The sequence below is a fragment of the Mesoplodon mirus genome (assembly GCF_964341445.2).
Source record: "Mesoplodon mirus genome assembly, chromosome: 8".
NCBI classification, from domain to species: Eukaryota; Metazoa; Chordata; class Mammalia; order Artiodactyla; family Ziphiidae; genus Mesoplodon; species Mesoplodon mirus.
The window spans coordinates 80,535,856-80,562,374 of record NC_138984.1 but is presented as its reverse complement, the minus strand read 5'-3'; the positions used below and the strand labels follow the sequence as shown (position 1 = coordinate 80,562,374).

At 35.2% G+C, this 26,519-nt stretch overlaps 1 protein-coding gene across 1 annotated transcript in view; it reads right to left on the bottom strand.

The window, feature by feature from the left end:
- The window catches only part of LOC309809082 (sodium channel protein type 2 subunit alpha), an 88,661-nt gene that overhangs the window by 46,406 nt on the left and 15,736 nt on the right, over window positions 1-26,519 (bottom strand). Inside the window, exons 7-14 of the mRNA XM_082629802.1 lie at window positions 26,161-26,433; window positions 23,212-23,275; window positions 21,509-21,650; window positions 21,161-21,367; window positions 19,498-19,785; window positions 14,182-14,568; window positions 7,991-8,123; window positions 3,483-3,721 (exon numbers count right to left, since the gene is read on the bottom strand). Of these exons, the coding sequence (XP_082485928.1) occupies window positions 3,483-3,721; window positions 7,991-8,123; window positions 14,182-14,568; window positions 19,498-19,785; window positions 21,161-21,367; window positions 21,509-21,650; window positions 23,212-23,275; window positions 26,161-26,433 (1,733 nt within the window). The remainder of the gene's footprint in view (window positions 1-3,482; window positions 3,722-7,990; window positions 8,124-14,181; window positions 14,569-19,497; window positions 19,786-21,160; window positions 21,368-21,508; window positions 21,651-23,211; window positions 23,276-26,160; window positions 26,434-26,519) is intronic.

The window sequence follows — 26,519 nt, the reverse complement described above, 5'->3', positions numbered from 1 at the left end:
TTAAGGTGTCTAAGTTAATATCTTTCATCAAATTTGAGAACATTTTGGCCATTATTTCTCCAAATATTTGTTTTGTTCCATTCTCTCTTTTGTCTTTCTGAGTATCCCTTATGTAAATATTAGACCACTTGATGTTATTCTGCAGATTAGTGTGACTTAGTTCATTTTTCCTGTAAGTTTTTCTCTGCTGTTCAAATTGGATAATTTCTATTGGTTTGCTTCAAGTTTGACACTTTCTTCTGACATCTGCAATTTTCTTTTAAACTCATCCAGTGAATTTTTCATTTTAGAATTTGTACTTTTCAGTTCTAAAATGTCTAGATAATTCTTTTATATAGTTTCCATTTTTTCTGCTAATATTCTCCATCTGTTTATTCTTGATGACCATTTTTTTCCTTCAATTTGTTAAATGTATTTGTAATAGGTCCTCTAAAGTCCTTTAATGCTAATTTTAGTAATTCAGCCATCTCTGGATCTATTTCTATTGAGTACTGCGTATTTTTTTCTCTCAACTAAAGTTAGTTTCCTATTTCTTCATATATCATGTAATTATTTATGTGATGTGAATAATGTGTTGTAGAGAGTTTTGATTCAATTATTTTCCTCTAAAGAGTACTGATTTTTGTCCTAGCAGGAAGTTAAATTATAGGTTGGCCACTTTGAACTTACAGCAGTTAGGTTTAATACTTAAGTAGGGCACAGCTATTTTGGTTTGTTCTTTGTCCTAGTTGAATCTTCTGGTTCTCTGACATAGCCTTTACTCCTTAAGTGTAAAAACCCTTTGGGGTTTTAAAGGAAAGCCCAAAGTCTATTCAATTTCTCCATCTTGGTCAGCTTTATATTCAAAACTCTTGGGAAGCATTTCCTTCTATTCTTTTTTTTTTTTTTTTTTGGAACAATTTGTGAAGGATTGGTGTTAATTCTTTAAATATTTGGTAGAACTCACCAAAGAAATCATCTGGGCCTAGGCTTTCCTTTGTGGGAACATTTTTTGATTACTAATTCAATTTTTACTTGTTATAAGTTTTTTCGTATTTTCTATTTCCTCTTGAGTCAGTTTCAGTGGTTTGTTACTTTCTAGGAATTTTTCCATTTCCTCTAGGTTATCTAATTTGTTGGTACAATTATTTATAGTACTCTGTATACTCCTTTCTATTTCTGTAAGATCAATAGTGATGTCCCCTCTTCATTCCTGCTTTTAGTAATTTGAATTTTCTCTCTTTTTCTTGGTAAGTATAGCTAAAGATCTGTCATTTCTATTGCTCTTTTAAAAAAATCAACTTTGGGGTTGATTTTTTTCTGACGTTTTCCTATTCTCTATTTCATTCCTTTCCACTCTATTCTTTATTATTTCCTTTCTTCTGCTAGTTTTTTAGTTTGCTCTTCTTTTTTCTAGTTTCTTAAGATGAAAATATAGATTATGGATTTGAGGTGTTATTTTTTTTACTACAGGCATTTATAGCATAAATTTACCTCTAGGCACTATTTCAGTTTGGTGTGTTTTCGTTTTAATTCATCTCAAAGTATTTTCTAATTTTTCTTGTGATTTCTTTTTTAACCTATTGGTTATTTACAAGTCTGCTTTTAATTTCCATATATTTATAAATTTTCCAAATTCCTGTTTATTGATTTCTAATTTCATTCCATTTTTGTGAGAAAAAGTACTTTGATTTCAATCTTTTTAAGATTAATGAGGCTTGTTTTATGACCTACCTATCGCTTATGCTGGGGAATATTCCATATGTACTTGAGAAGAATGTGAATCCTGTCTATATATTTTCTACTATTTCATTATCTTCCTTAACACATAAGACAAGTCCAATTTTGAACTGTCCACTTGTTGTTTATGTTTTTCCAGCATCCAATATCTCTTCTTCTGATAATGGTAGACCTAATTTTCTTCTTCATAATTGTATTCGTTTACTCTGTCTCCAGTGATAAGACATGGTTCTGGTTTGGCCAAGTAGGGCATTCTAACCCTAGAATCAGATTAACTGACTGACTTAGAAATGGTCATGTAACTCCAACCAGGCCAATGATATTCAATTCTTGGGCTTTTGTTAGAACCACTAGTTAGGAGGCACAATCCTTCTGCTTAAAGAGCTGTGTCAGGATAAAAGTTGGTAGACCGTTGCCATCAATAGAATACCCAGCCAGAGATGAAAAAACATACAGGGAAGAAGTTGGCAAGAAGCTAACTCCCAATGACATTGACTGAGAACCTGAATCTAGCCAGATTAAAATGTGGATCTATGCCCAAATGGACTTTAGTTACTTGAAGTAATGAATTATCTTTATTTTTGCTTAAGCCCATTTGAGTTGTTTCCTAATATCCACCTCCATAACGCTGCTTTGATCCCTTGCTCACTTTTTATAGATAATGTTGAAGTGATTCCTATATATGTGAAAAAATTTGGACTAGGTAATGTTATTGTTCTTTCCTAAAGTTTTGTGATTTTTGGCCACAGCTTAAAATAGTCTCCAAAATATCTTTCAGAGTCTCTGATATAGTATTCAGAGCTTCCATTGTTCTGTGAATTTCTCATGGGTATAATTTCTCCCACTGTAAAATGCAGACATTCATAGTATCTATGAGGACTGACTTTGTGGGAACCTAGAGAGAGGGATTTTACATAAACCATTTAATACAATGCCTGGTACAAAATAAGTGGTCAGCATATATATGTTAACTTTATCAGTTAAGACCTATCTGGATTATAATAAAAAATAGTGGTTACTTCAGAGCCTAAAAATATTGTGTATTATACTTCAGAATATATCATTTACTATCTATATAGAACCTGTTTATATGTTCATTTATCAAGTTGGGAGGTTCATGAGAACTCAATAAGCCTCATATTGATATTAATATATTTTTGTTGCCTGAATTTATTCATTTTGTTTCTCTGTAAAAGACCACTTTACTTTCATTTCTATCATTCTACCATGTATCCATGAATGTTAATACAAAATTTTAAGTAAAAATGTATGCAAAAATTAATCATTTATAAATTCTTAAATTTATAGGACAAATTCAAACAGAAATAATAACCTCTATGATGTTTCCTCTTTTAAAAATCCATCTTCAGTTATGAACAGATGATATTTCAAAATTATCTGACTTGGCATATTTTATAATTTGTTTGGCAAATGTAGACATGTCTGAAAGAATCTATTCTAAATACCTGAGAAACAGATCAGAATTTTACCATAAATCAATATCCTCCATAATTCATAATAATCTTTGTAATGAATGGGCAATTTATATTTAATTCTAAATCAAACTATACATAAAATCTTTGAATCTTTTCCACTGCTAAACTGTAGCAATATATTTTTGTTATAAAAAAGTGATGCTGAACTTTTGCTGTCCAGGTATATACGACCAATTAATTCATATTTAATTTGAGAGTGATATGTGAAATTCATTAAGGCAATCATGAACTCTTTCAATGGGTAGAGTAACCCTCAGTGAGCCTTACCAGGTTCCCGACTGACAGCACACTGCTAAACTGCTCCGTCATGGGATAGTGCTCCATGGCCATGAAGAGGGTATTTAAGACAATGCAGATGGTGATGGCCAGGTCAACAAAAGGGTCCATCACAATCAAGTTGACGAGATGTTTCACCTTTAACCATGGCTTACAGCAGTCCCAAATCAAACACATGTTAGCAAATTTATACCAGCAGGGTGGGCATTTCTGTCTGGATTCTTCAAGTTCTGGAAGAAAAAGGTTAGAATACTTATGAAAACTGCTTCCTTCCTATTAAGCAGCCTTTGGTTTAAACTGAAAGTGATTTTTAAAAAATCTAAAGTTGTTAAAAGGCATTATAGGTTAATCGGATGGTTGAGCAGGAAAGCACTTACAGCTGTCATAAAAAGTGTGGGCACAGAAAGGCTAGTAAACTTTCCAAATTTATCTTGGTTAAACATGATTTCCAAGATTCTATCTACAATATTAAATAGTCTGATAATTATCTTTAAGGCTATCAGAAATTAATGGGTAGGACTTGTGTTAAGTATACCTAAAGCTCATCTATGTTCCAGATAGAGCAAGACATATAATATCAAAGAACACCTCTCAGGAGATGTCTTTAAAACCTTTATCAGTCATGCTGAATCTCAGTTTCTTGGATTAGATATGTTCTTTGTGTATTTTAATGAGATAGTTTTGTCAGTGTCACCAGTCTTAGTTAAAAAATTTCTAGTTAAGTCTAATTAGATATAGGCCTGAATATTAAACTCAGCAGAATTTCTTAATTTAACTAGATGGCACAAAAGAAGAGGAAATATCAAACCTAAGAAACTGAGAACTTCACTGTTTCACAAAATGGGACTTATGTACTACTGGTAAAATACAAGAGAAGCTTAGGTAGAACATAGGTAGAATTCATAAATTTTAATGGTATGCATTTATTTTAATATATTAAAATGTATAACTATCACACCAAACGTATGATATAAGATTTCATATAAAAATACATTTATTTAAAAAAATACGATTTCAAAAAGAATTTCAACTAAATAACAGGAGAGAAAAGACAGAAATGCACAGATCTATAAGGTGATACTCAAAATACTGAAACTTAGTAAATAATGGCAAAGAATTTGGGAGAATTAGGAAGTGGGAAATTATCTGCTCTTTTCCTTTGGTATATTTCTCTCTTAATCAACTCTTGAGTGAGAAAAGAATTCAGCAGTTGTTGTTTTCTGCCAATATCATTGCTGCACTCTGTTACCTGCTCTGCCAAATGTGAGACCATCACCGATTAGCACTAAAATAGAGGAAAAGATTCTTTGTTCATCCATAGCATGACTCTGGTTGGTCACTTTAGTATTACTACTGTGGTAACTGGAATATCCCTCCAAACCTGGTACAGTTTACTAAGAATTAAACTTTTCAAGAGAGTTTATGCAATGGACAAACATGACCATAGGTAGTGATTTTTGCTTTGCTGATAAACATTCACTACCAATGTTAAAAAGTTTGCTACTTCCCTAAAGTAAATTAATTTCCTTATTATTTTTAACAGAATTCCATGAGAGGTAGATTCTTCAATTGTGTCTTTATATACTGAAATTCTTCAAGCACCCAGTTTATTTCCTCTTAAATGTAATTTTGTAAACAGTAAACAATAGTTGAATTGTAAATCAGAAGAAAAATATAACTATAGTTAATATGCACTGTTTTGTAGAAGCTTTTAAGACTCCCGAATAAACCCATATTTATACTGAAGGTAAAAAGGCTTTACTACTTACAGTAAATAACAAAAGAGAATTGAAAAAGTTCTTTGCCTATGTACAGTCAGAATAAGTATTTTTTAAAATGTTACTTGTAATTTAGCAGATAAAGAGAAGCAAATAGAAACTGTGTGGAAAAAAGTAAATTAGAGAAAAGTTCAAAAGGCAAAATGCAGCCAGTGTTGCTCGTCTTGACACCAGGAAAAAGTGGAGCATAGTTGTTAAATTCTAAAATAAAATCATTCAATTATTCATGCTAAAAAAAAAAGAATATCACACTTTGACACAAAACAAAGCACTCAGGGAGAACTACAGCCACGTCTCCGTTATTCCTGGGTGGGTTATCCACACTGAAAATCATTTACAGCCCAGTTTAGATCTTTTGCTGGCTCCCCTCAATTCCTCAGTGCTTGTACCTCACCCTCCCACCACCTTCCCAAGGATTTGACCTGGAAACATTTCCATATGGTTTTTGCATTTAAAAAACTTGAAAAGCAAACAATTCATTTTTCCTTATCTCCTACAGTGCCATTAAGTAGGAGGTCATTCATTCATTGCCTGGACAATGAAGACTTAGCTGTAGTTCAAAAGAAGGAAAACAAAAGTTGCCAGCCTGGATCAACAAGCCTGTTTCCAAAAAGGAAAGGTGAACTAAACCATGATTAGACTTAGAAGGAAGGATCTCCAAATAAACAGATTATGTCAACCTAAGACACCTTTCCACTGTTATTAGGAACAAAAAAGGACTATATTAAAGACAGCTCTAGTTGCATGTATATGCTATGTACTGCTAACAACAAGCCTTAATTAATGCCAGATTCAAAATGTTTAGATATAATCGACTTAAAAAAAGTAGGCTTTGCATCCAACACAACCAATGAAAAACAGAATGAAAACTCAGCCATTTTTCCTTACATAAATATAAAGTTAAAAGCTCTGCAGATATTAAAACCAAACACTCAGTCTCCTGCTTCCTAAGTTACACTTATCTCTAGGACATCCTTTTCATTCTAAGCAAGTCCATGAGACACATTTGCATGGAAGGTGATGTGGGTGCACTCATTTTTGACTGCGTATCTTAATTAGTGGACAAGTCCAATCTTGTGGTGGTGGGTTGATGTTTTTTAAGTAATTTCTTAAGTTAGCCCAAACTTAATGCTATCAGAAGTTCAAAGTAGGACTGTTAATTTAGACTTACCCTGTCTCCTTCTCTACTTCTTGCTTTAGGGAGCAGACATGCTGCTGACATCGGTAGCAGAACCACTGGCAGCTTCCTCTCAGTGGTTTTGCTATGGCAAGGAGCAGAAGACCAGAGAATCTTCAAAAGATTTACCTGGAGGGACAGGGAGGAGCAAGCTACTGGCAGCTGGGGGGGAAGAGGGAGTGCAAGCTAACGCAGGCGAGGTTGGGGAAGAACGTACTGAGTTTAATATTCCATAGAAATCAGTGAAAAGATTTCTGATATTGCATTAGGACATGATGAAAATTGGGTCGTTCAGTAACTGACATGGCTGTGATATGTAAGGCCATCTACATTGTGAGATTTTCCTGGCTGTGACTTTTAGGCTTTTGGTACTGATATTAGTATCACGGGATCTTTGCATTCAGACTGGAAAATAATTATTGCAAGAACCTATCCAGTGTCAAGAGAAACTATAACTAACAGGAAGAAAGGCATGAGCACATGTTCGCGCTCTCTCCTTCATTCTCCATCTTTCTTTTTCCTTTGACACATCTACACACACACACACACACACACGCACACACTTCGGAGGGGAAGAAAAGGGAGGGGTTATAAAAGAGAAAAGGAGAGAAGGGGAAAGGACAGCAAGGGAGGAGGATAGAATATATTTTACATGAAAGTATTTTCCGAGTAGCTGAAGTTGATAGTTGATGATGTTTGAATTCATTTACAGTATGGAAAGGCACAAACATATGAATTAACAAAACAACAATAAAACAACCAATAATAATATTTATTGACTGTCTTCTACATGCTTCTACATACATAGGTGCTTTATATATGAGGCCTTATTTAATCTTTACAACAACCTTAATCTAAACGTCATTATCCACACTTTACTGATGAAGAAACAAGTGTAGAGTCCCAAACTAACACACAGAGCCAATGATTGATCGCAAATCAAGCTGTCCTCAAAGTCTTTATTTTATTTTGGAATTATAAGATCCAGATCTCTAAACAATATATTCACTACTCACGTATAATCTGCAACTAAAGAGAAAGCTGAGATATTGTAATATCTGATCAGAGAAAGACAAAAGTAGTTTTACAAAATTTTGAAAACTTTGCTTCAAAGAGGTTAATATCAAACCCTAATTCTCATTTTTTTCATTTATACATCTGGTTAAATCAAAAGAGTTTATAGCTTGAGTCTCAAGCAGTTAATACAATTTAAATGGGTTAGCATCACCATAAAAATAAACATTTATCATTACATTCCTTTTTATGTCATGCACATAACAAGCTTCAACAATTTAGAACTTAATCTACCAAAGTGGTATTCCAAGTATACCTCGAATTTGCAGTAGATTCCTGGAGGCTAAATGTAGAAATCTGTATGAGACAACAGAATCCATGTGTTGTACATGGATTTTACTTTTATTTAGTAAAAGACACAATGATGGTTTGGTGTCAAGTCAGGAAGAATTTTCTTGGAATTTATGAGAGTTCTTTTCATCATTACTAGAGCACTGCCAAGTAACTGTGCTGTAAGACTTTTGACATACCTTCCATGGTGTTGGTCAAAATACTAGCCATACTCATTGCTCTTTGCTTTGCTGTAGGATCTTCCAACAGATCCATGGAAACATGGTAAGAACTGGACCGTCTCTTTCTTATTTCCGTTTCAGTAGTCGTGCCCTAAAAAAAAATTTCATATGAAATAACTATTATTTTTAAGGGTAGCAAAATCCAAAGTGTTCCTGTAATAGGTGTTACTTAACTAAGTATTCAACATGCTTTCTCAGATGTAAACAGCTCATTAAGACATTGCTGGAATCATCATTCTTGGGGAGTGTTTAAAAGCCCATAATATTCTCAGCTTTCAGGGATGCCTGGGTTTGTGATCAAGATGGACTTTTCTAATTCCTCCATCTTGGAGCCTTGGGCTGGAGGGATCATGCCTATTACAGGATAGATAACCTTTTAGCATTTCAGCCAGTCCTATCTAGGACTTCAAACTGAAGCATATCACTCTTTGATTTACTCACAGGTTGAGCTATTAGATCTTTATTTATATACATTCATGTGGTTTAATGTATGAAAAGAACTTTAAAGGCTTCCCTAATATGTTCTCCTAAAATGAGAATTCCACTTTAAAATGCTTCTGTTCATTATAGACAGGTAACATTTCCCAACATCCTTAATAATAAAACTAATTTTTAGAACTATCTATAACTTTGTCTTACAAGACAACCCATCCTTGGCATTGAAACTTTAATTTAAGGCAAAACATCAAATTGGGGGGGGGTCTTTGATTTTTAGCAATGTTGTAATGACTTGACATGTTTCTATTCCAAAATAAACTCACCAGAATTTCAATATGGGCAGAAATTTATTCCTACGTCAGGAGCCCAAACAATGAAGTTAATGGTCACAGGAAAAAAGGGCAAAACTCAAGCATTCCTAATGTGGGTGTGAGTGCTAATAATAAATAAGAAGTCACTTTTAGTTCTCTGAGGATTTTCCTTATTTCTAAAAGAGTAATATGAGTCCTGTTCATCTACTTTATTGTGCTATGAATAATTAACAGTATTTTATTAATCTGCATGCCTCTAATGCATATATATTCAAAAGCAGACTTTCCACTCAATTGATAGGATTGTCGTTAATGGGAATAAACATTCATTTGGGTCACTCTAAAATTAATTTTACTGTGAAAGAAAAGTAAAATTAATGAGAAAAGAAATAACCCTTCTCTGAGACTAAAGCTCTTTAAATCAAAAAGTTGTCTTTCAGAATTTAAAATATTTTGCCTTGTCAGAGAAAGGCAAAGTTCGAAGGAAAAAATAGTGTCACTTATGAATTTGGTAAAGTAGCAGGATACGAAATTAATGCACAGAAATCTCTCATTCCTGTATACTAATTATGAAAAATCTGGAAGTGAAATTAAGAAAACACTCCCATTTACCATTGCAACAAAAAGAATAAAATATCTAGGAATGAACCTACCTACAAAAGACCTGTATGCAGAAAACTATAAGACACAGATGAAAGAAATTAAAGATGATACAAATAGATGGAGAGATATATACCATGTTCTTGGACTGGAAGACTCAACATTGTGAAAATGACTATACTACCCAAAGCAATCTACAGATTCAAGGCAATCCTTATCAAACTACCACTGGCATTTTTCACAGAATTAGAACAAAAAAAAAAATCACAATTTGTATGGAAACACAAAATACCCCGAATAGCCAAAGCAATCTTGAGAAAGAAAAACAGAGCTGGAGGAATCAGGCTCCCTGACTTATAGGAATCAGACTATACTACAAAGCTATAGTAATCAAGACAGTATGGTACTGGCACAAAAACAGAAATATTGATCAATGGAACAGGATAGAAAGCTCAGAGATAAACCCACGCACATATGGTCACCTTATCTTTGATAAAGGAGGCAAGAATATACAGTGGAGAAAAAACACCCTCTTCAATAAGTGATGCTGGGAAAACTGGACAGGTACATGTAAAAGTATGAAATTAGAACACTCCCTAACACCATACACAAAAATAAACTCAAAATGGATAAAAGACCTAAATGTAAGGCCAGACACTATCAAACTCTTAGAGGAAAACATAGGCAGAACACTCTATGATGTAAATCACAGCAAGATCCTTTTTGACCCACCTCCTAGAGAAATGGAAATAAAAACAAAAATAAACAAATGCGACCAAATGAAACTTAAAAGCTTTTTGCAGAGCAAAGGAAACCATAAAAAAGACAAAAAGACAACTCTCAGACTGGGAGAAAATATTTGCAAATGAAGCAACTGACAAAGGATTAATCTCCAAAATTTACAAGCAGCTCATGCAGCTCAATATCAAAAAACAAACAACCCAATCCAAAAATGGGCAGAAGACCTAAATAGACATTTCTCCAAAGAAGATATACAGATTGCCAACAAACACATGAGAGAATGCTCAACATCAATAATCATTAGAGAAATGCAAATCAAAACTACAATGAGATATCACCTCACACTGGTCAGAATGGCCATCATCAAAAAATCTACAAACAATAATTGCTGGAGAGGGTGTGGAGAAAAGGGAACCCTCTTGCACTGTTGGTGGGAATGTAAATTGATAGAGCCACTATGGAGAACCGTATGGAGGTTCCTTAAACAACTAAAAATAGAACTACCATACAACCCAGCAATCCCACTACTGGGCATATACCCTGAGAAAACCATAATTCAAAAAGAGTCATGTACCACAATGTTCATTGCAGCTCTATTTACAATAGCCAGGACATGGAATCAAGCTAAGTGTTCTGACAGATGAATGGATAAAGAAGATGTGGCCCATATATACAATGGAATATTACTCAGCCATAAAAAGAGACGAAGTTAGTTATTTGTAGTGAGGTGGATGGACCTAGAGTCTGTCATACAGAGTGAAGTAAGTCAGAAAGAGAAAAACAAATACTGTATGCTAACACATATATATGGAATCTAAAAATAAAAAAAAAAAATGGTCATGAAGAACCTAAGGGCAAGATGGGAATAAAGACGCAGACCTACTTGAGGATATGGGGAGGGAGAAGGGTAAGCTGGGACAAAGTGAGAGAGAGACGTGGACATATATACACTACCAAATGTAAAATAGATAGCTAGGGCTTCCCTGATGGCGCAGTGGTTGAGAGTCCACCCGATGTGCCCGATGCAGGGCACACGGGTTCGTGCCCCGGTCCAGGAAGATCCCACATGCCGCGGAGCGGCTGGGCCCGTGAGACATGGCCACTGGGCCTGCGCGTCCAGAGCCTGTGCTCCGTGGCGGAAGAGGCCACAACAGTGAGAGGCCCGCGTGCCGCAAAAAAAAAAAAATAATAATAAAATAAAATAGATAGCTAGTGGGAAGCAGCCGCATAGCACAGGGAGATCAGCTCTGTGCTTTGTGACCACCTAGAGGGGTGGGATAGGGAGGGTGGGAGGGAGATGCAAGAGGGAAGAGATATGGGGATATATGTATATGTATAACTGATTCACTTTGTTATAAAGCAGTAACTAACACATCATTGTAAAGCAATTATACTCCAATAAAGATGTTAGAAAGAAAGAAAGAAAGAAAGAAAGAAAGAAAGAAAGAAAGAAAGAAAGAAAGAAAGAAAGAAAGAAAGAAAGAAAGAAAGAAAACATAGGGTTGCTTAAAGGTCATCTAGTCGCTTCTGCTCTATATAAAATTATATGTGTAATCCTATATCTGTCTAATTTGTAGTGCTAGATTCCAAAATCTCTAATGATATTACCAAGGAAATTCTTCCTTAAGTTAAATTGCTTCAGTTGAATTTATGTGTGAAGTGCAGGATATTGTGTGCTTTGGAGGGTGGCATTTGTTTGCAGCTCTTTATTTTCTGTTCTCTCTTCCTCTCTGCAGTCTTGCAAAGCCCCTTCTTTGGCCTGCACTTTCAGCTCATGTGGCACCATATGGTGCAGCTCATGTTGCAGTGCCCTGCCTCACACCTGACTGCAGCACTGAAGGACGGACACAAGGCAGCAGGAAATAGAGATCACACTAGGCTTTGTTTCAAACTGCCCCAATTTGCCTTCAGAGATTTATCCCACCCTCACTGATATGACAGGATTTGGGGGTAATTATTGATAAATGTTAAATATCTTCTGACAGACTGACATTCTCTTTGTATTTATGCAAAGAAGTTGTGGATTTATTTTTGTTTGTTCAATTAACCTTTATCAAGATCAGTGATACTCATACTTTATTATGTGTAAGAACCATGTGAGATACTTGTCAAGGAAGAAGAAATCCCTGATCTTGCTCTCCTCGGCCTTTTGGTCTGAGTAAGTCTGGGCCCAGAAATCTCCATTTCTTTCTTTAAACCACTTTATTGAGGTATTATCGACATGTAAAAAGCTGTATATATTTCAGGTATGCAACTTGATGAGTTTGGGAATAAGTATACACCCATGAACCATCACCACCGTCAGGTCATAAACATTTCCATCACCTTCTAAAGTTTCCTTCCACTCCTTTTATTATTGCTGTTGTTGCTATTTGGGGTAAGAACACTTAACATGAGATCTACCTTCTTAGCAAATTTTAAATTTACAATTCAGTATTGTTAGCTCTAGGTCCTATACTATATAGTAACATATCCAGAATTTATTTATCTTGCATAAATGAAATTTTGGACCCTGTGGTCATCAAACTCAGAGAAGCAGAGAGTAGAATGGTGGTTACCAGGGTTGGAGGGAGGGGGAAATGAGGAATTTCCACTTTGAAAAGTATCCCAGGGAATTCTGATGTAAGCAGTCTTGAGGATGAAATATATTTTGAGATACACTGGGTTAAAATGAAAGTTTTTGTTTCCTTGGCCATGTCTTCTTTTCCATTTAAGAAAATTAATGGGAGGTAATATTGCAATACAGATAGAATGTAGGTTCAGTAGTCAGCACACCTGGGGTCAAACCCTAGCTCCACCATGCACAGGCCTCAGTTTCCTCCTTATAAAATGAGGATAATATTAGTAACTATGATAAAGGGCTGTTGTGAGGGCTAAATGAGTTAATGCGTGTAAAGTGTTCTGGACAGTATCTAGTACATAGTTAGCCATGATTATTTTTTAAGAGAAGTTGACATTCCCTATTTTTAAAGAGAAGTTGACATTCCTTTTGCATTCTTCTAGTTCCTTTCACAACAGAGTTCTACTTTTTTCATGATTTGATCTGACTCCAGGATACCTGGACATTTCTCTGGGAGAAAGTGGTGGGGAGAGGCTATGTGAAAAAAGTGAAGAAGATCAGTGGCTATGTCAGTGGCTATGTCAGAAGATCAGTGGCTATTCCAAGGCAAGAATCTCCTCTATTAGGTGACTGAAAGCTGACTCCATATGATTTTAATGTAGCTGAAAGAGCTCGTCTAACTATAATGAGTAGAATTGTGTAAAAAAAAAAAATCATACTGAGAAGATTTTAATATGATTCTGTAAGCTATAAAGTATAACCAATGACATTGCTAGAATATTTTTATATTGGCAAATGAAGTCTTATTTAATACCGAACTTAAAAAGCACCTATGTTTTACAAATGAAATGTCAATAACATATCCCTGTAAGTGTCTGGTATTTAGTTGAAACCCTTTTTCATATGCATGATTTAGGGCCACTGTGTTTATTAAAAAATTCATGAGGGTAATATAAAAATTGAAATCTGCCCTAACAATTACAACACATGACTTTACCAGGTACTTCGAGTGGCTTCTTTACCACACAGATGTACAATGGTCATATGACTGGGTGCTAAAAATGTTACAGCACTCTGACCTTCCAAGAGGAAGAATGTTGCCTTGCAGGATTTAGATGTATTTAGTAATACTATCTACTTCAAGTGGAAGTATCAAGTTCTTCTTTTAAAGGAACAGAGATAACAAGATCCTTAAGTTAAGTATTTATAACATTTCTTGCATTTACTTTGCTTATATTAACTAATCATAATTCATGATAAATTGTTGCTATACTTTTTGGCAAGTTTCATTCTGTAGTAATAATGATGAAGGAATACTTCTAATTATAGTCTATGAGACCCAACCTACGTTTCTAATTCATTTGAGAAAAGTCTGAATTGAACAATTTTATAAAATAAATTCATAACTTGATTGAACTGACCCCTGGCCTTTGAACGTTAGACTCTGTAAAATTCACACGTGTGGAAATCGACACCCATTCCTGCCTGCAACCAGCCACAGCTCCCTCGCCAACAGCTGCAGGTTTCACTGGCCTCACCTCTGGCAGGAGCTGTCCAGCGGGAGATGTGAGGGCAGAAGGACCCCCGACCAGGGAGACCACGCCGTTGCAATCCACAGCACTGTGCATCTTCCCGTTCATGGGCAGAACGGGGAGCACCCTGGAGGCGCGGCTGGCCTGACTGACGTTGCTGGGGCGCCGCTCCCCGTGTCTGTGCGGCACAAACAGAGAGTCTCTTCTGCTGTCATTGTCTTCGAAGGTGCTGTGCTCGTCATCGGCAAAGTCATTCTCAGAGCCAATATCCTTGGCTCGACCTCTGAAGCTGAAAAGGCTCGCCCTACTGTTGCGTCTTGGAGAGAAAAGGGAGCCACGGATGCTCAATAAAGACTATCAATAACAAGAAAGGAAACAAACAAACAAAAAACAGATGAACAGAATTAAGTGCTGGTGTCCTGAAGAATATGAGCCTGGACTCTTCATTTCATAGCTGTTGACTCACCAAAGGTAAGGCATTGGACAGGTGGAAGCAAGGGCTCCTGTGGCAACTGCTGGTGGGGTTCTGGCACTTTCTACTAGGTTCAGGTCTTTCTTTTTTGCTCTCCCTTTTCCTCCCTTCCTTCATTTTCATTTTCTGAGCTCTCGTTTTCTACCACTTTACCCATGACTTCAGATAATCATAAGTACCCGCACTAAAGACTGTTTTGTCTCATTTCTGGCACCTAGAACTGAAATCTTTGCTAGACCCTTCTCTAGAAACTATTCTTATTTAACAACCCAGTGGAAAGCAATTAAGTACACAACTATGTTTTGATCCTTTGAAGCCAAAACTACACCAGTAAGAGTTCACTAGTGCCCACACCCAGATGCAGATCTCACCACCAAGGAAAATAAAACCAATCTTGCTAGTAGGTCTGTTTATAGTACAAGGAGCAACTTCTCTCCTTCCCTTTGCATATTTTATAACAGTCCTCATGAATAATTTAAACAAATCTAGCTGAAAGAACTGTACGATTCATTCCCTGATTTTCACTCTTCTGTCTCAAGAAATCTAAAGAGCACCATATTTACAAAAACCTGGTCTTCACTAAGTATCTGGTCACAACCTTGTGACAATTTTCTAGATGGCTACAATGTCATTGTTATCATTCAGTTTACTTTGATTCTCAAACATAGTACCATTGAGCACAACGAATCATTTCCTGTTTATTACTAGTCTATTTTTACAACCTCACTCTAGTGAGCACTTGTTTCTCTTTGTCCAATACCCATTTGTCCTTTTTCTGTGGACAGTACCCCGATTATCTCCAAGAACTGCTCCCCAGGCAAGACCATGGTGCAGGTCTAGTCAATGAGTGTATTCCATGCCTCTGGCCATAGAGACTGGTTTGAAAATGGGTAGGAGACCCTGCATGGTCCATTGACAGTCACCAATTTCTTGTACAATTGTTGGGAAAGAGGTGCATTTTCGATTGAGGTTGCTAAAAAATATTGAATGTAAGTTTGGAGCCATGGTGGGCATCTTATCAGCATACTGGAGGAACCTGGAGATGTGGAGTAATACTTGGCCCTGATAACATGTGTTGAGCCTTTGGATCTAGCTGTGTCTAAAGCTACTCATTGATATCATTTATATAATTTAATCCTCTTTTTTGCTTAAGCTGGCTTAAGTTGGATTTCTATGATTATTAATAGAGTATCAACTTTATCATTTAACCATTACTAGTTTCATCTTTTTATCTCCAAAGGATTTAAAGCTAACTAAAATTATTATTTTGTACCTATTTTTTACATTCCCTAATAAGTATACATTTAATTTTATTTTCAGCTAAAGAATGATTTTCTCAATAACATCTATAAACATCTATAAAATGTCTATAATCTTTAAACACTATCTTATGTTATATGATCTTATTCATTATTTACAGAAACACATCTAAGAATACTGGTCTGCTCCCACAGCAGAACTTATTTCTTCTTTTCCTATACCCATGTTTTTTCATCCTGTTATCAATTTCATTATTCTTTTCTTTTATTGTTTCCATATGAGTATTATTTAATTTTTTCTATTTTTTAATATTTATTTATTTAATTGGGTGCCTGGTCTTAGTTGTAGCACACAGTATCCCTGACCAGGGATCAATCCCGGGCCCTGTGCATTGGGAGTGTGGAGTCTTAACCACTGGACCACCAGGGAAATCCCCAATACGAGTATTTTTTTCAACTTCTCCTACACTATCCAATTTCTTTCATGTCTCCTTTCTTTCCTTTCACAAGGGACTTTGAATTAGCTATAAGGACATAACAGTTACAGAATTTCTGACCTACTGGTTATCATTACCTCAAAAAGAAGCCAGATAAGAAATGCTTGGCAATAAGAAATAAAGTAGAAATTATGTATATGTACCAGTCTTAGTAAGAGTTTTTATTTTAACTACAAGTACTCCCCTCAATTAGAGCCAACAGAAGGGTTGGAGAGAAAAGTTATTAAACTGCAAACAGTGTTTCTCAAAGTTCAAAGGTGAATTATGCCACACAAGAGCATAGTTTACATATGGCAGCTATATGAAAAATGATTGTTTCCCATCTGTTAGCATCAACTTCCACTGTTTACATTGATTACATAAATCCATAGCAATCAGATGCTATGCCACAAATAGAGGATGGACAGTAAGAAAAAATCTGCCATATGAAATGGATCTCTAAAAACTCCTTGTTTATCACAAATATGGAGGGAAATAATAACTTCAGAAAGTCAACAGTATCTTATAAAGGCTTCAAAATAAAATATTCAGGTTGTCTTGAGACGTCATTAGAGATTGCACTCTTGACTTTCTTCTTTCCCTTCTCCCACACTAAGTCATATTGAAGTCTAAAAAATATTTCATACAATCCACCTACTCTACTGAGAAAATTATAATCCTATGGTAAAAGTATACATTATATTTTTTTCAATATGAAAGTAGAAATGGTTACCAACACAGTTGCCTATCATGTCACTACAAAACAATAGTTTATATTACTTTTGGGCCTTAGGCCCTTGAAAAATCTAACAAAAGCTATGGACCCTTCATCACTGTTGCCAGGTTAAGAACCTGGTTCACTATTTTCAGTAGTACTTACAGGGTCTTGCAAAGTGGGATTAATATGATTTCAGCATCCCTCCCTTTCTTCCTCTTCCTTTATCTCTCTCTCTCTCTCTGTGCCTCTCCATTGCCCTCTCCATCTTCTTAGTTACTTGTTTGTCTACTTCTTTGTCAGATAAAAATCTTTAGTTCTATTTTTATACACATACCACTTCAGAAACAAATATCAATTTGAGCCAGATATTACATGTTGTGTGAGTGATCACCTATAATGCCCAACTAGGAAGCAGAGGTTTTAAGAAGACAGTATGGGGAAAATGTTGTATCTTTGGACAAAATTTACAGAAACAGATGGGATAGAGCCTAACATTTTCAGACTTTACTATTTTGCCTACAATTAGTTCTATAGGACTTGAGATGAAGCAAATTGGAATAACTCTGTGGTATCTGTTAGTTTGCAGTTCAGATTTAGGTAGTTTTCCCTCAGGTAACTTACTTTCCTTCTTTCCTCCCTCTCTCCTTCTCTTTTTCCCTTCCTTCAAAATAAATAATGCTCTAAAAAGGGGATTTGATTTTTTTTTAAATTCACATTTATTAAGATTAGTATCTCCACTAATGTAATCATAATGATTGTGACAACATGAATAGGGGTGAGTAAATGTTGATATTTATTTAAAAACAAATTCTACTTCAAATTTGAATTCAACCTCACTAAGCCTTTAATTTATCCTATCTTATAATGTTACCTGGACTTGGAGTGAATCAGGCTGACATAAAAATTTATATGTATTAAACATAAGGCTATGTGAGACTGTGTATACTAAAAAATGTACAAAGAGCATGTATAATCCTACATATATGTATCTTTTAAATGAAATCAAATTGTAAATTTCCTCAACAGTTTCTTAAGATTTTTAAAAATATTTTTATTTCTTTTATTATTATTATTTAAAAAAATGTTTTTCGCCATGTCACATGGCATGTGGTGTCTTAGTTCCCTGACCTGGGATCGGACCTGCACCCCGCTGCATTGGAAGGTGAAGTCTTAACCACTGGACCGCCAGGGGGAAAAAAAGATATTTTTTAAAGATGTTCTTTCTAGTCAGCCTGATACAGTGGAAAGTTCAAGGGTATCAGTGTCAGGCCAAATCTGAATGCCGCTTCAACCTTTAATAACCAGATGACATTGGGCAATTACTTAACTTCACTGAGCCTAAAAAATAGTGAAAGTAGTACTATGCAGGGCTGTTAACATTAATTATGGTAGAGTAAGAAGAATGCCAAGCACAAAACAGGCACTCAGCAAAGAATACCAGCCTTCCCCTGTCTTCACATCTGCAGATTGGGGATGAAGATTATAGTACCACCCTAGGGCTGTAGTAAGTGGCTTCAAGTAGCAATGCACCACATAGGTGTTAGCTATTATCACTGTTATCGGTGTTGTTCAACTTGTGACTGTTAACTGTATGGATATTAAGCTTTCACTACTGAAAAACTGTATTTCTGGTAATTCTCTTGGTAATTTCAAAGACAATTAAGGATCCTAAATTTCAAAGTTTCAGCAGCTTGTGTTGGTACATAAGCCAGAAGCATCTAGATATCATTTTCTGCACTATATAAGTCAAGGTATTCTTTTCATGCAAGTCTCCTTAAACATGAGACACAGATAATCAAGAGCAATTAAGCACAACTGTTTATTAGTGTCATAAATCTTCTTCAGTGCATGTCTGCCTAAAATTTTTGATTACATTTTTAGAAAAATTTTGCTTCGGTTTCCCTTGAAACAAGGACACGAAGAATACACTCCCCACATGAAGTTTGCACATACATGGGAACAACTGCACAGATGGTCTGAATGAATCCACTCTTCACTTCTAGGAACCTGTCACTCAGAAAACCTACAATTCACTGGGTCCAGGCACCACAGCTAAAAAGGGACAGTAACCATCTGCTGATTATTCCTCATGTAGAAAATTGCCCTGAGAAGTCTCAGAATCACAAGCCTTACCAAGCCCACTGGGATCTATGCTCTAAAAATGCTTTCCTGAATTCCAAAAAGTTGTAAAACTCACAAATTCCTTGAGGTGATAACCAAAACACTCAATGATCATTACCATTCTGAAAGCATTGTGCCATCCAGGAAGAAGGCAGTTTTATCTAACCAAATTCTGGCATATCTTAAAAAAATTGTGTTTATTATGACAATGCAATTTATATAATCTAATATTTTTACCTGGTGTGGAGAGGAAAACCTCTTTTCATATGTCAGCCTGCTTCCTTCTAAGGAAAAACGGAAACCTTTTCTTTTTATGCTGTCTTCAGATTCAGATTTGTGGACTCCATCTTCCTTCTCTTCTTCTCCAGACTGTTCTTTCTGTTTCTTTTTCTTACGTCTGTTTTTCAGCTCTTTTTCACTCTTGGAGCTCAACTTTGATGCTACTGAAGAACTTTCTGAGAAAACCCCTATCCCACCAGCACCACTGAAGTCTCTTGATTCAGCAGATGCTGCTGCAGCTGCTGCCTAGAAGGGTTCAAGGGAGATGGTAGTTGCATATACACTTTGAAAAACTCTATCTATGTTACTGCTTACTTTATCTTTGGTATCATGAATATGTGATTTTGAAAAATGATTCTCCATTCTAGTATGTATTTGGAAAACAATGCATTGTCGTTAGACCGGTTAAAGAATTAAAATGAACAGAATAGAGGAAGATGATCATGTGGCTTTAATGAAGATCTTCAACCTGTAGCCTCACACTACACTTTTTAATTATCTAATAAGATGAATAAGATACTCAAATATCATGATTTTTTTCTGTGATTTAAACAATATCATAAGAAGGAAAGAATTTAAGAACTAAAGGTTTCCTATTTTAACCTGATCCATCACACTTCCACTTGACAATGACTTTTAGTGCCAGTCTAAATTATTAAATTTAATTCAGTCAAGTATTTTGTTTAAATAAACCTTTTTTTCTCTTTGACTTAAAATGATTATTTCACTAAGAAATGCACAACAAAAGCAGATTATAAATTGTATATAAGAAAATCCCAGATCATGGCATCCGAATGAATTTGTAAATTACAACAGTACAGTTATTGGAAAGAAAAAGTGCTCAATGTTGTTGCTGCTAGCCCAGTATATTTTATTTATTTGATCTTTATTACATATTGATATTTAGGATAGTCTGTGTTAAAAGGGAACTATACTCTACATTCAAGAAAAGACGAATATAGGCAATTGGATTAATGACATTAAGTCAAACAAATATAACTAGAGAAATTCTTGCCTTATTTTGAAGCCTCAACAGTCCAAATTATAGGATTTACAGAGTAGTAGGTAAAGAATGTAATGATTTAGTATGTTTATGTACCAGTGTTTTCCTTATGCAATCCACAAACTTGCATTTAAACACTTGAAATAGAAAATAAACATTAAATAGGTCTTTGTCTTTCTTCCAGACTCTATGAAATTATCTTCTCAGTTTGACCCTGGTTTTCTGACCTTTCCCACCTCTAGCAACACTAACGAAGAAGCAATTATAACTGAATTCTGCTTCCTCAGAAGATTAAGAAAATACTTCGACTGAAGGCATGTAAGTATAACTACTTTGTGAGCTTGAGTGAATAAAGGGTCACAAGGGAGAAAAAAATGTCAACAAAGTCATTATAATTCATCATGTTTGGATGCCATTACTATTGACCATAAATAATCATCAAAATAAAATAATAATCTAATAACCAAACAGGCTCCTAACACTTAGCAAATACATATGACTTGTTTCGAACATCAATTACCACTGCTGATTTTGTGTGTTAAATGACTCTGGTCTCGACAGTGTGGTCAGACAGCTGAGATAAACAAACACAAAAAGGCTCGAAGCTTGCTACTATACCTGAGCTTCTTCTTGTTGCTTTTTTAATTGTTCAAGCATCTGCTGAAATTCAGCTTCTTTCTGTTCAGCCTCTTCCAGCGTTGCCTGATTCTGTTCCTCATAGGCCATGGCCACCACAGCCAGGATTAAATTTATAAGGTAGAATGAGCCCAAGAAAATGACTAGCACAAAAAATATCATGTATGTTTTCCCAGCAGCACGTAATGTCTGCAGAAATGGAAGAGATATTTTATTAAATTTTATACAGGATGTTATGAGCTCACACTCTAAGTAATAAAGTATATTATAGCAATTCTCTTGATCTCAGTATTTCATGCTTCCCAGAAGAATCATTTTATCTGTTCTCACCAGTTGATAAAGGTTTTCCCAGAAGTCTTGAGTCATAAGACGAAATAAGGACAAGAAAGCCCAGCTAAAGGTGTCGAAGCTTGTGTAGCCATAGTTGGGGTTTCTACCAGCCTTCACACAGATGTATCCTTCTGGACACTGGCTGTTATTAGGTTAAAGGAAAGAAAGGAAGTCAGTAACTATAAGTTGGATGGCTGGCTTTCCTGTTTTTATAGATGCCAATATCCATTTTATGAGACACCAGGGAAAGCAGATTTCTCTCACTTTAGCCAGTGCTCAACCCAGCACTTAAGTGCACTGATTTACATAACAACAGAACAACAGTCTATTTGTGGATTCCTCTGTGATTCATGATTGTCATTATTATATTTATCATGTCTCCATATAAAAGCAAACATATTATGATTACTATCTTCTGGGATTTGTGAACATGAACAGAAAAATAAGTCTACAGGGAAAAATTTGATTTTCACTGAAGATATCTAGAGGCAGAAGTGTGTTGAATGTGGAGGTAGGCAAGAGGGCTAAAGAAAAGATGGTGGGGGCACATTGAGAGGAATGAATGAGTCTGCAGAGTGAAGGTTTCATAGTATGACCTTAATGATCAAGCTGACCTGGCCCCAATATTGTGCCTGACACTTCTGGGCTGCGAGACCTTGGGCAAGTTTCCCACACTTGCTAGTCTTGGAGAACCTCATATGTAAGAAACGGCTAATAACAGAACCTGCCTCCCAAACTTACAATCATTGAATACGATATCATATGTAAAACATTTAGTATAGTACAGAGAAAGAGTTAAAATCAGTCTGTTTTACTTATCACTAAGATCTGGAGATAAAGGCAGCACAATCTTTATCACATGAGCCAAATGCAAAGCCTGATGCTGATACCATTGGGAATTTTGCTACAGGTATTAGCTACTAATGTCCACAGTATCATCTTCCACAGAAAGAACATTAGATTTCTGTCTATGATTCTAAAATCTTGTTAACTAGAGAAAGGTAACTATTTCTCTGAATTTTCCTCCTTGCTTTAGCTCCAGGTACAATATACTTCTTAATAACAAGCATTCACATGATGCCAATCATAATAATTAAAAGTACTTATTGAATGCTGTAATAGCTAAACATTCATTAATCCATTTAATTCTCACAGCCACCCTATAATTATTCTTATTTATCACATGGGGAAATCAAGGTAAGGAGAGGTGACGTTATACGGTGAAGTCTGGGTTTGAATTCATGTAAACTCTCCCGTCTATGCTGTTAACTGCTTCCCTAAAATATGCTAAACGTGTACTCACCACACCTCAGTTATTGACATTATCTTCAGATATCTTACATTTTATGCCATGGAGACCACATTAGCTTATATAGAATATCACACTTATAAAAGAACATGCTTATGAATTCTATTAACTTAAGCTTCTTATGTACATGTACTGCTTTTCCCTATATTTTCCGTTGAACTAATTTGCAAGATTAGCTGTGACATAGTATGGAAAAATAATTGCTGCGTATGAGTGAGTGGGTGAAGGAGGTGAGAATCCACACTTATCCCAGCTATTTTGAGAGTCAGCATGAAGTGGAATTTATGCAGGGCTTTGAATGAGGAGCAAGCGGGGACTGGATGGGTGGAAGGTAGCAGGTTATTAAGGCCAATGGAACAGTGTGGACTGAGACTCAACACAAAACATCACTTACCCTGCATCTGAGCTGTTGCCACAAAGCAGAGCATCATTTTGCCCTTCCAAAAAATAGAAGTGACCTATTTAAAAGAGCAAAGAATAGAAAGAATCATTTTTTAAAAACCCTCAAAACACTTCAGCCATTGTGCCTAGGTAACAAAGCTTACCTTTTTTTAAACCATGATGAAATTGATAAAATAATAAATATGTATAGGGTTAAATGAAAATATTTTAATAATAATTGAATATTAAACAAATATTTAGAAAATTGATTTAGAAAGAATGTTTTTGGTAAGGAATAACTATTATAGCATTCTCTATCAGCATTTATTGCAAATATAAACTCAAACTGCTTGGGATAATTCAAAAAACAGCTGTCAAATTAAGGCTGTTTGGCACAAAAAGTGAATGATAGGAAAGCCTTGTTGCTTCTAAATGCTGCCATGAAATAACATTTTATTTTACAACTACGCTTTGCCTGGACCCAAACTAGATTCAGACCTTTGTTTTCCCTACCAATTTTAACTTAATTTCTTGTGAAAAGTGGACTGAGCTGTTTGCTCTTTCCATGATACTGTAAGTAAGTGTTTTGCTTTGAATTTTGGCTTGAATACTGTCTTTCAAGATAAACTTGCTTCTTTGGAGATACGTATTTTCTAAGTATACCTATTTTTTATTCTTAAGGAATGCCTTATATATAAATTTAATAAGTTGCAAAGATGATCTCAGGAAACATACACATATATAAACATACATATTTACATATTCACATACAAAAACACACAGACACATATACGTTAAAAAAACACACACACATAACCCCCACAAAAAATTTTACTATAGTTTTCAGGAATACTTAAAAGCCTATATTCAAGGAATACCCTAATATATTATGTAGGTCAATCTGGGTCATAGTTTCACAAAAAATTTTAGATCCTTACCTCATAACATATATCAAAAAATCACTCTAGATATTTAGAGATTAAAGATTAAAGATAAGTCCATTAATACAATATAAAAATATGCAGGTTTTCTTTTCAATCTAGAATATACAGGTGGCTATTTTATATGCAGAATATCTAGGTGAAAATTTTTATTATTTCTGAATCCAGAAGCATTTTATAATCTTAAATATAGAAAAAAAGAAAACAAATTTTATGACTTGATTGCCTAAAAATTAGAATCACTTAGGGATCAAAAACAAACAATAAGAAGAAAAAACAAGCTGGAGAATATATTTGCCAAAAAAAGACAAAATGTTAACATACTTGATAAATTATAGAGATCTTATGAATTTCCCAAAATATACTATCACCTGATAGAATAACAGGTTAAAATGTCAACAAATAATTCATATTACATTAAATATATAACTTGCTAATGATACTAATAAACAATTATAGATTCTACCACATTAATAATTAAAAAGAGGATACACTTTTCCTTCTATCAGAAGATGTTAAAATATGGTAATAATCAATATTAATGAGAATTCAGTAAGATGGCCACTGCTATAGGAAGTATATAGTGGTCTGACCTCTTTGGAGAGCAATATGACACTATGTCTCCCTAGCCTTAATCTCGTCATACCCTTTAACCCCCCAAAATTCTACTAATAGAAATCTATCTGAAGGAAACAATCAGAAATAGAGAAAAGATTTATGTGCAAAGATTGTCACTGTGCTGTTATTATAACATTAATAAATGGTACATTTCATAATGAAATCATTTGTTTTATTTATTCACTTGTCCAAAGAATCTTAATCTCTTCAGTAAAAATCTTCATGAGAATACTAATTCTTAAAGCATTAATATAATGTGAGAAGTGATAAAATTTCACATGGTACTAAAAACCATGAAGGATACCTCAGACTAAGTATCCCAATGGAGTATTGATAATCAAGAGATCAATGGAAGTAGGCTAGCTAATTGCACAAGGAGAGGGAGGGGGCTTCCCTGGTGGCACAGTGGTTGGAAGTCCGCCTGCCAATGCAGGGGACACGGGTTCGGGCCCTGGTCCAGGAAGATCCCACATGCCGCAGAGCAACTAAGTCCGTGCACCACAACTGCTGAGCCTGTGCTCTGGAGTCCGTGAGCCACAACTACTGAGCCTATGTGCCACAACTACTGAAGCCCACATACCTGGGGCCCGTGCTCCGCAACTAGAGAAAGCCCCGCACAGCGGCGAAGACCCAACGCAGCCAAAAATAAATGAATAAAATAAATTAATTAAAAAAAAAAGGAGAGGGAGGGACTTGGACATTCCAATGACAGAGGGGCTGGCTTCAATGATAAGAAATTATACTAAAGCATAAGTATATTCTGATGTCCATCTCTAAAATAAAATCAAACTGTATTGATAAACAACTCTAACACAATGATTGATAGCAAAGAGATAAACTGGAATAAGAATATTATAAAGGTAGGTTTTGAGTTTACACTTTCTCATCAATAAGTAACTTGCTGGACTGAGGTTGCTTAACTCTCTGATGAGTATACAAATTCAGATTTCATCTTAGTTTCTCCATTTCCAGATACATCATATGCACTCAATACATATATTGAGACAAACCAAATAGGGCCAGATTATTTTTCCTCAGTCTTCTTAATAATCCATTTCAGCAAAATACATTGAATAGTTCAAACTACTGATTTATTTATTAAGATGACTGAAAACTCCTGATCAATCCCTAACAAATAAATATTTTTGTTTATAAAGCATTATATTGTATTGCTGTCAAGACTGGTTTGGAAAAGAACACATCTTCAAATGGTAACTTTTATCACGTTGATTGAAAGATAAGGAAAAAGGAGTAAGATACCATTTGATTTCTGTATCATATATATTATCTTAAATTGGTCTAAGTAATTTGGCTCACATCAAAATTGAGACAATTTTCACTATATATATATTTTTAATATTTAAAGGACTAAACAGCTTAATGGTTAAAAGAGTATATCTTACTTTTATCTTCAATATATTCATCCCAGTTAAACATGCTCACTGTCCTATTGAAAGTGGTACCATTCCCATCCAATGAGTTATTAAAGAAGGAAGTGATGTTTATTTCAAAGGAAGAATTATCTGGGGGCCATTGCAAACATTTGTTTCGCAGGTTGCCCATAAACAGCTGTAATCCTATTAGTGCAAACACGCTCAGACAGAACACAGTCAGGATCATTACATCTGAGAGCTTCTTCACTGACTGGATTAGGGCGCCCACGATGGTCTTCAGGCCTACACATAAAATCAAAGGGAGGAATTTAAATATACTATTCGACAGCTACTTCACAGACAAAAACATCATGAGCTTGTCCTGGAAA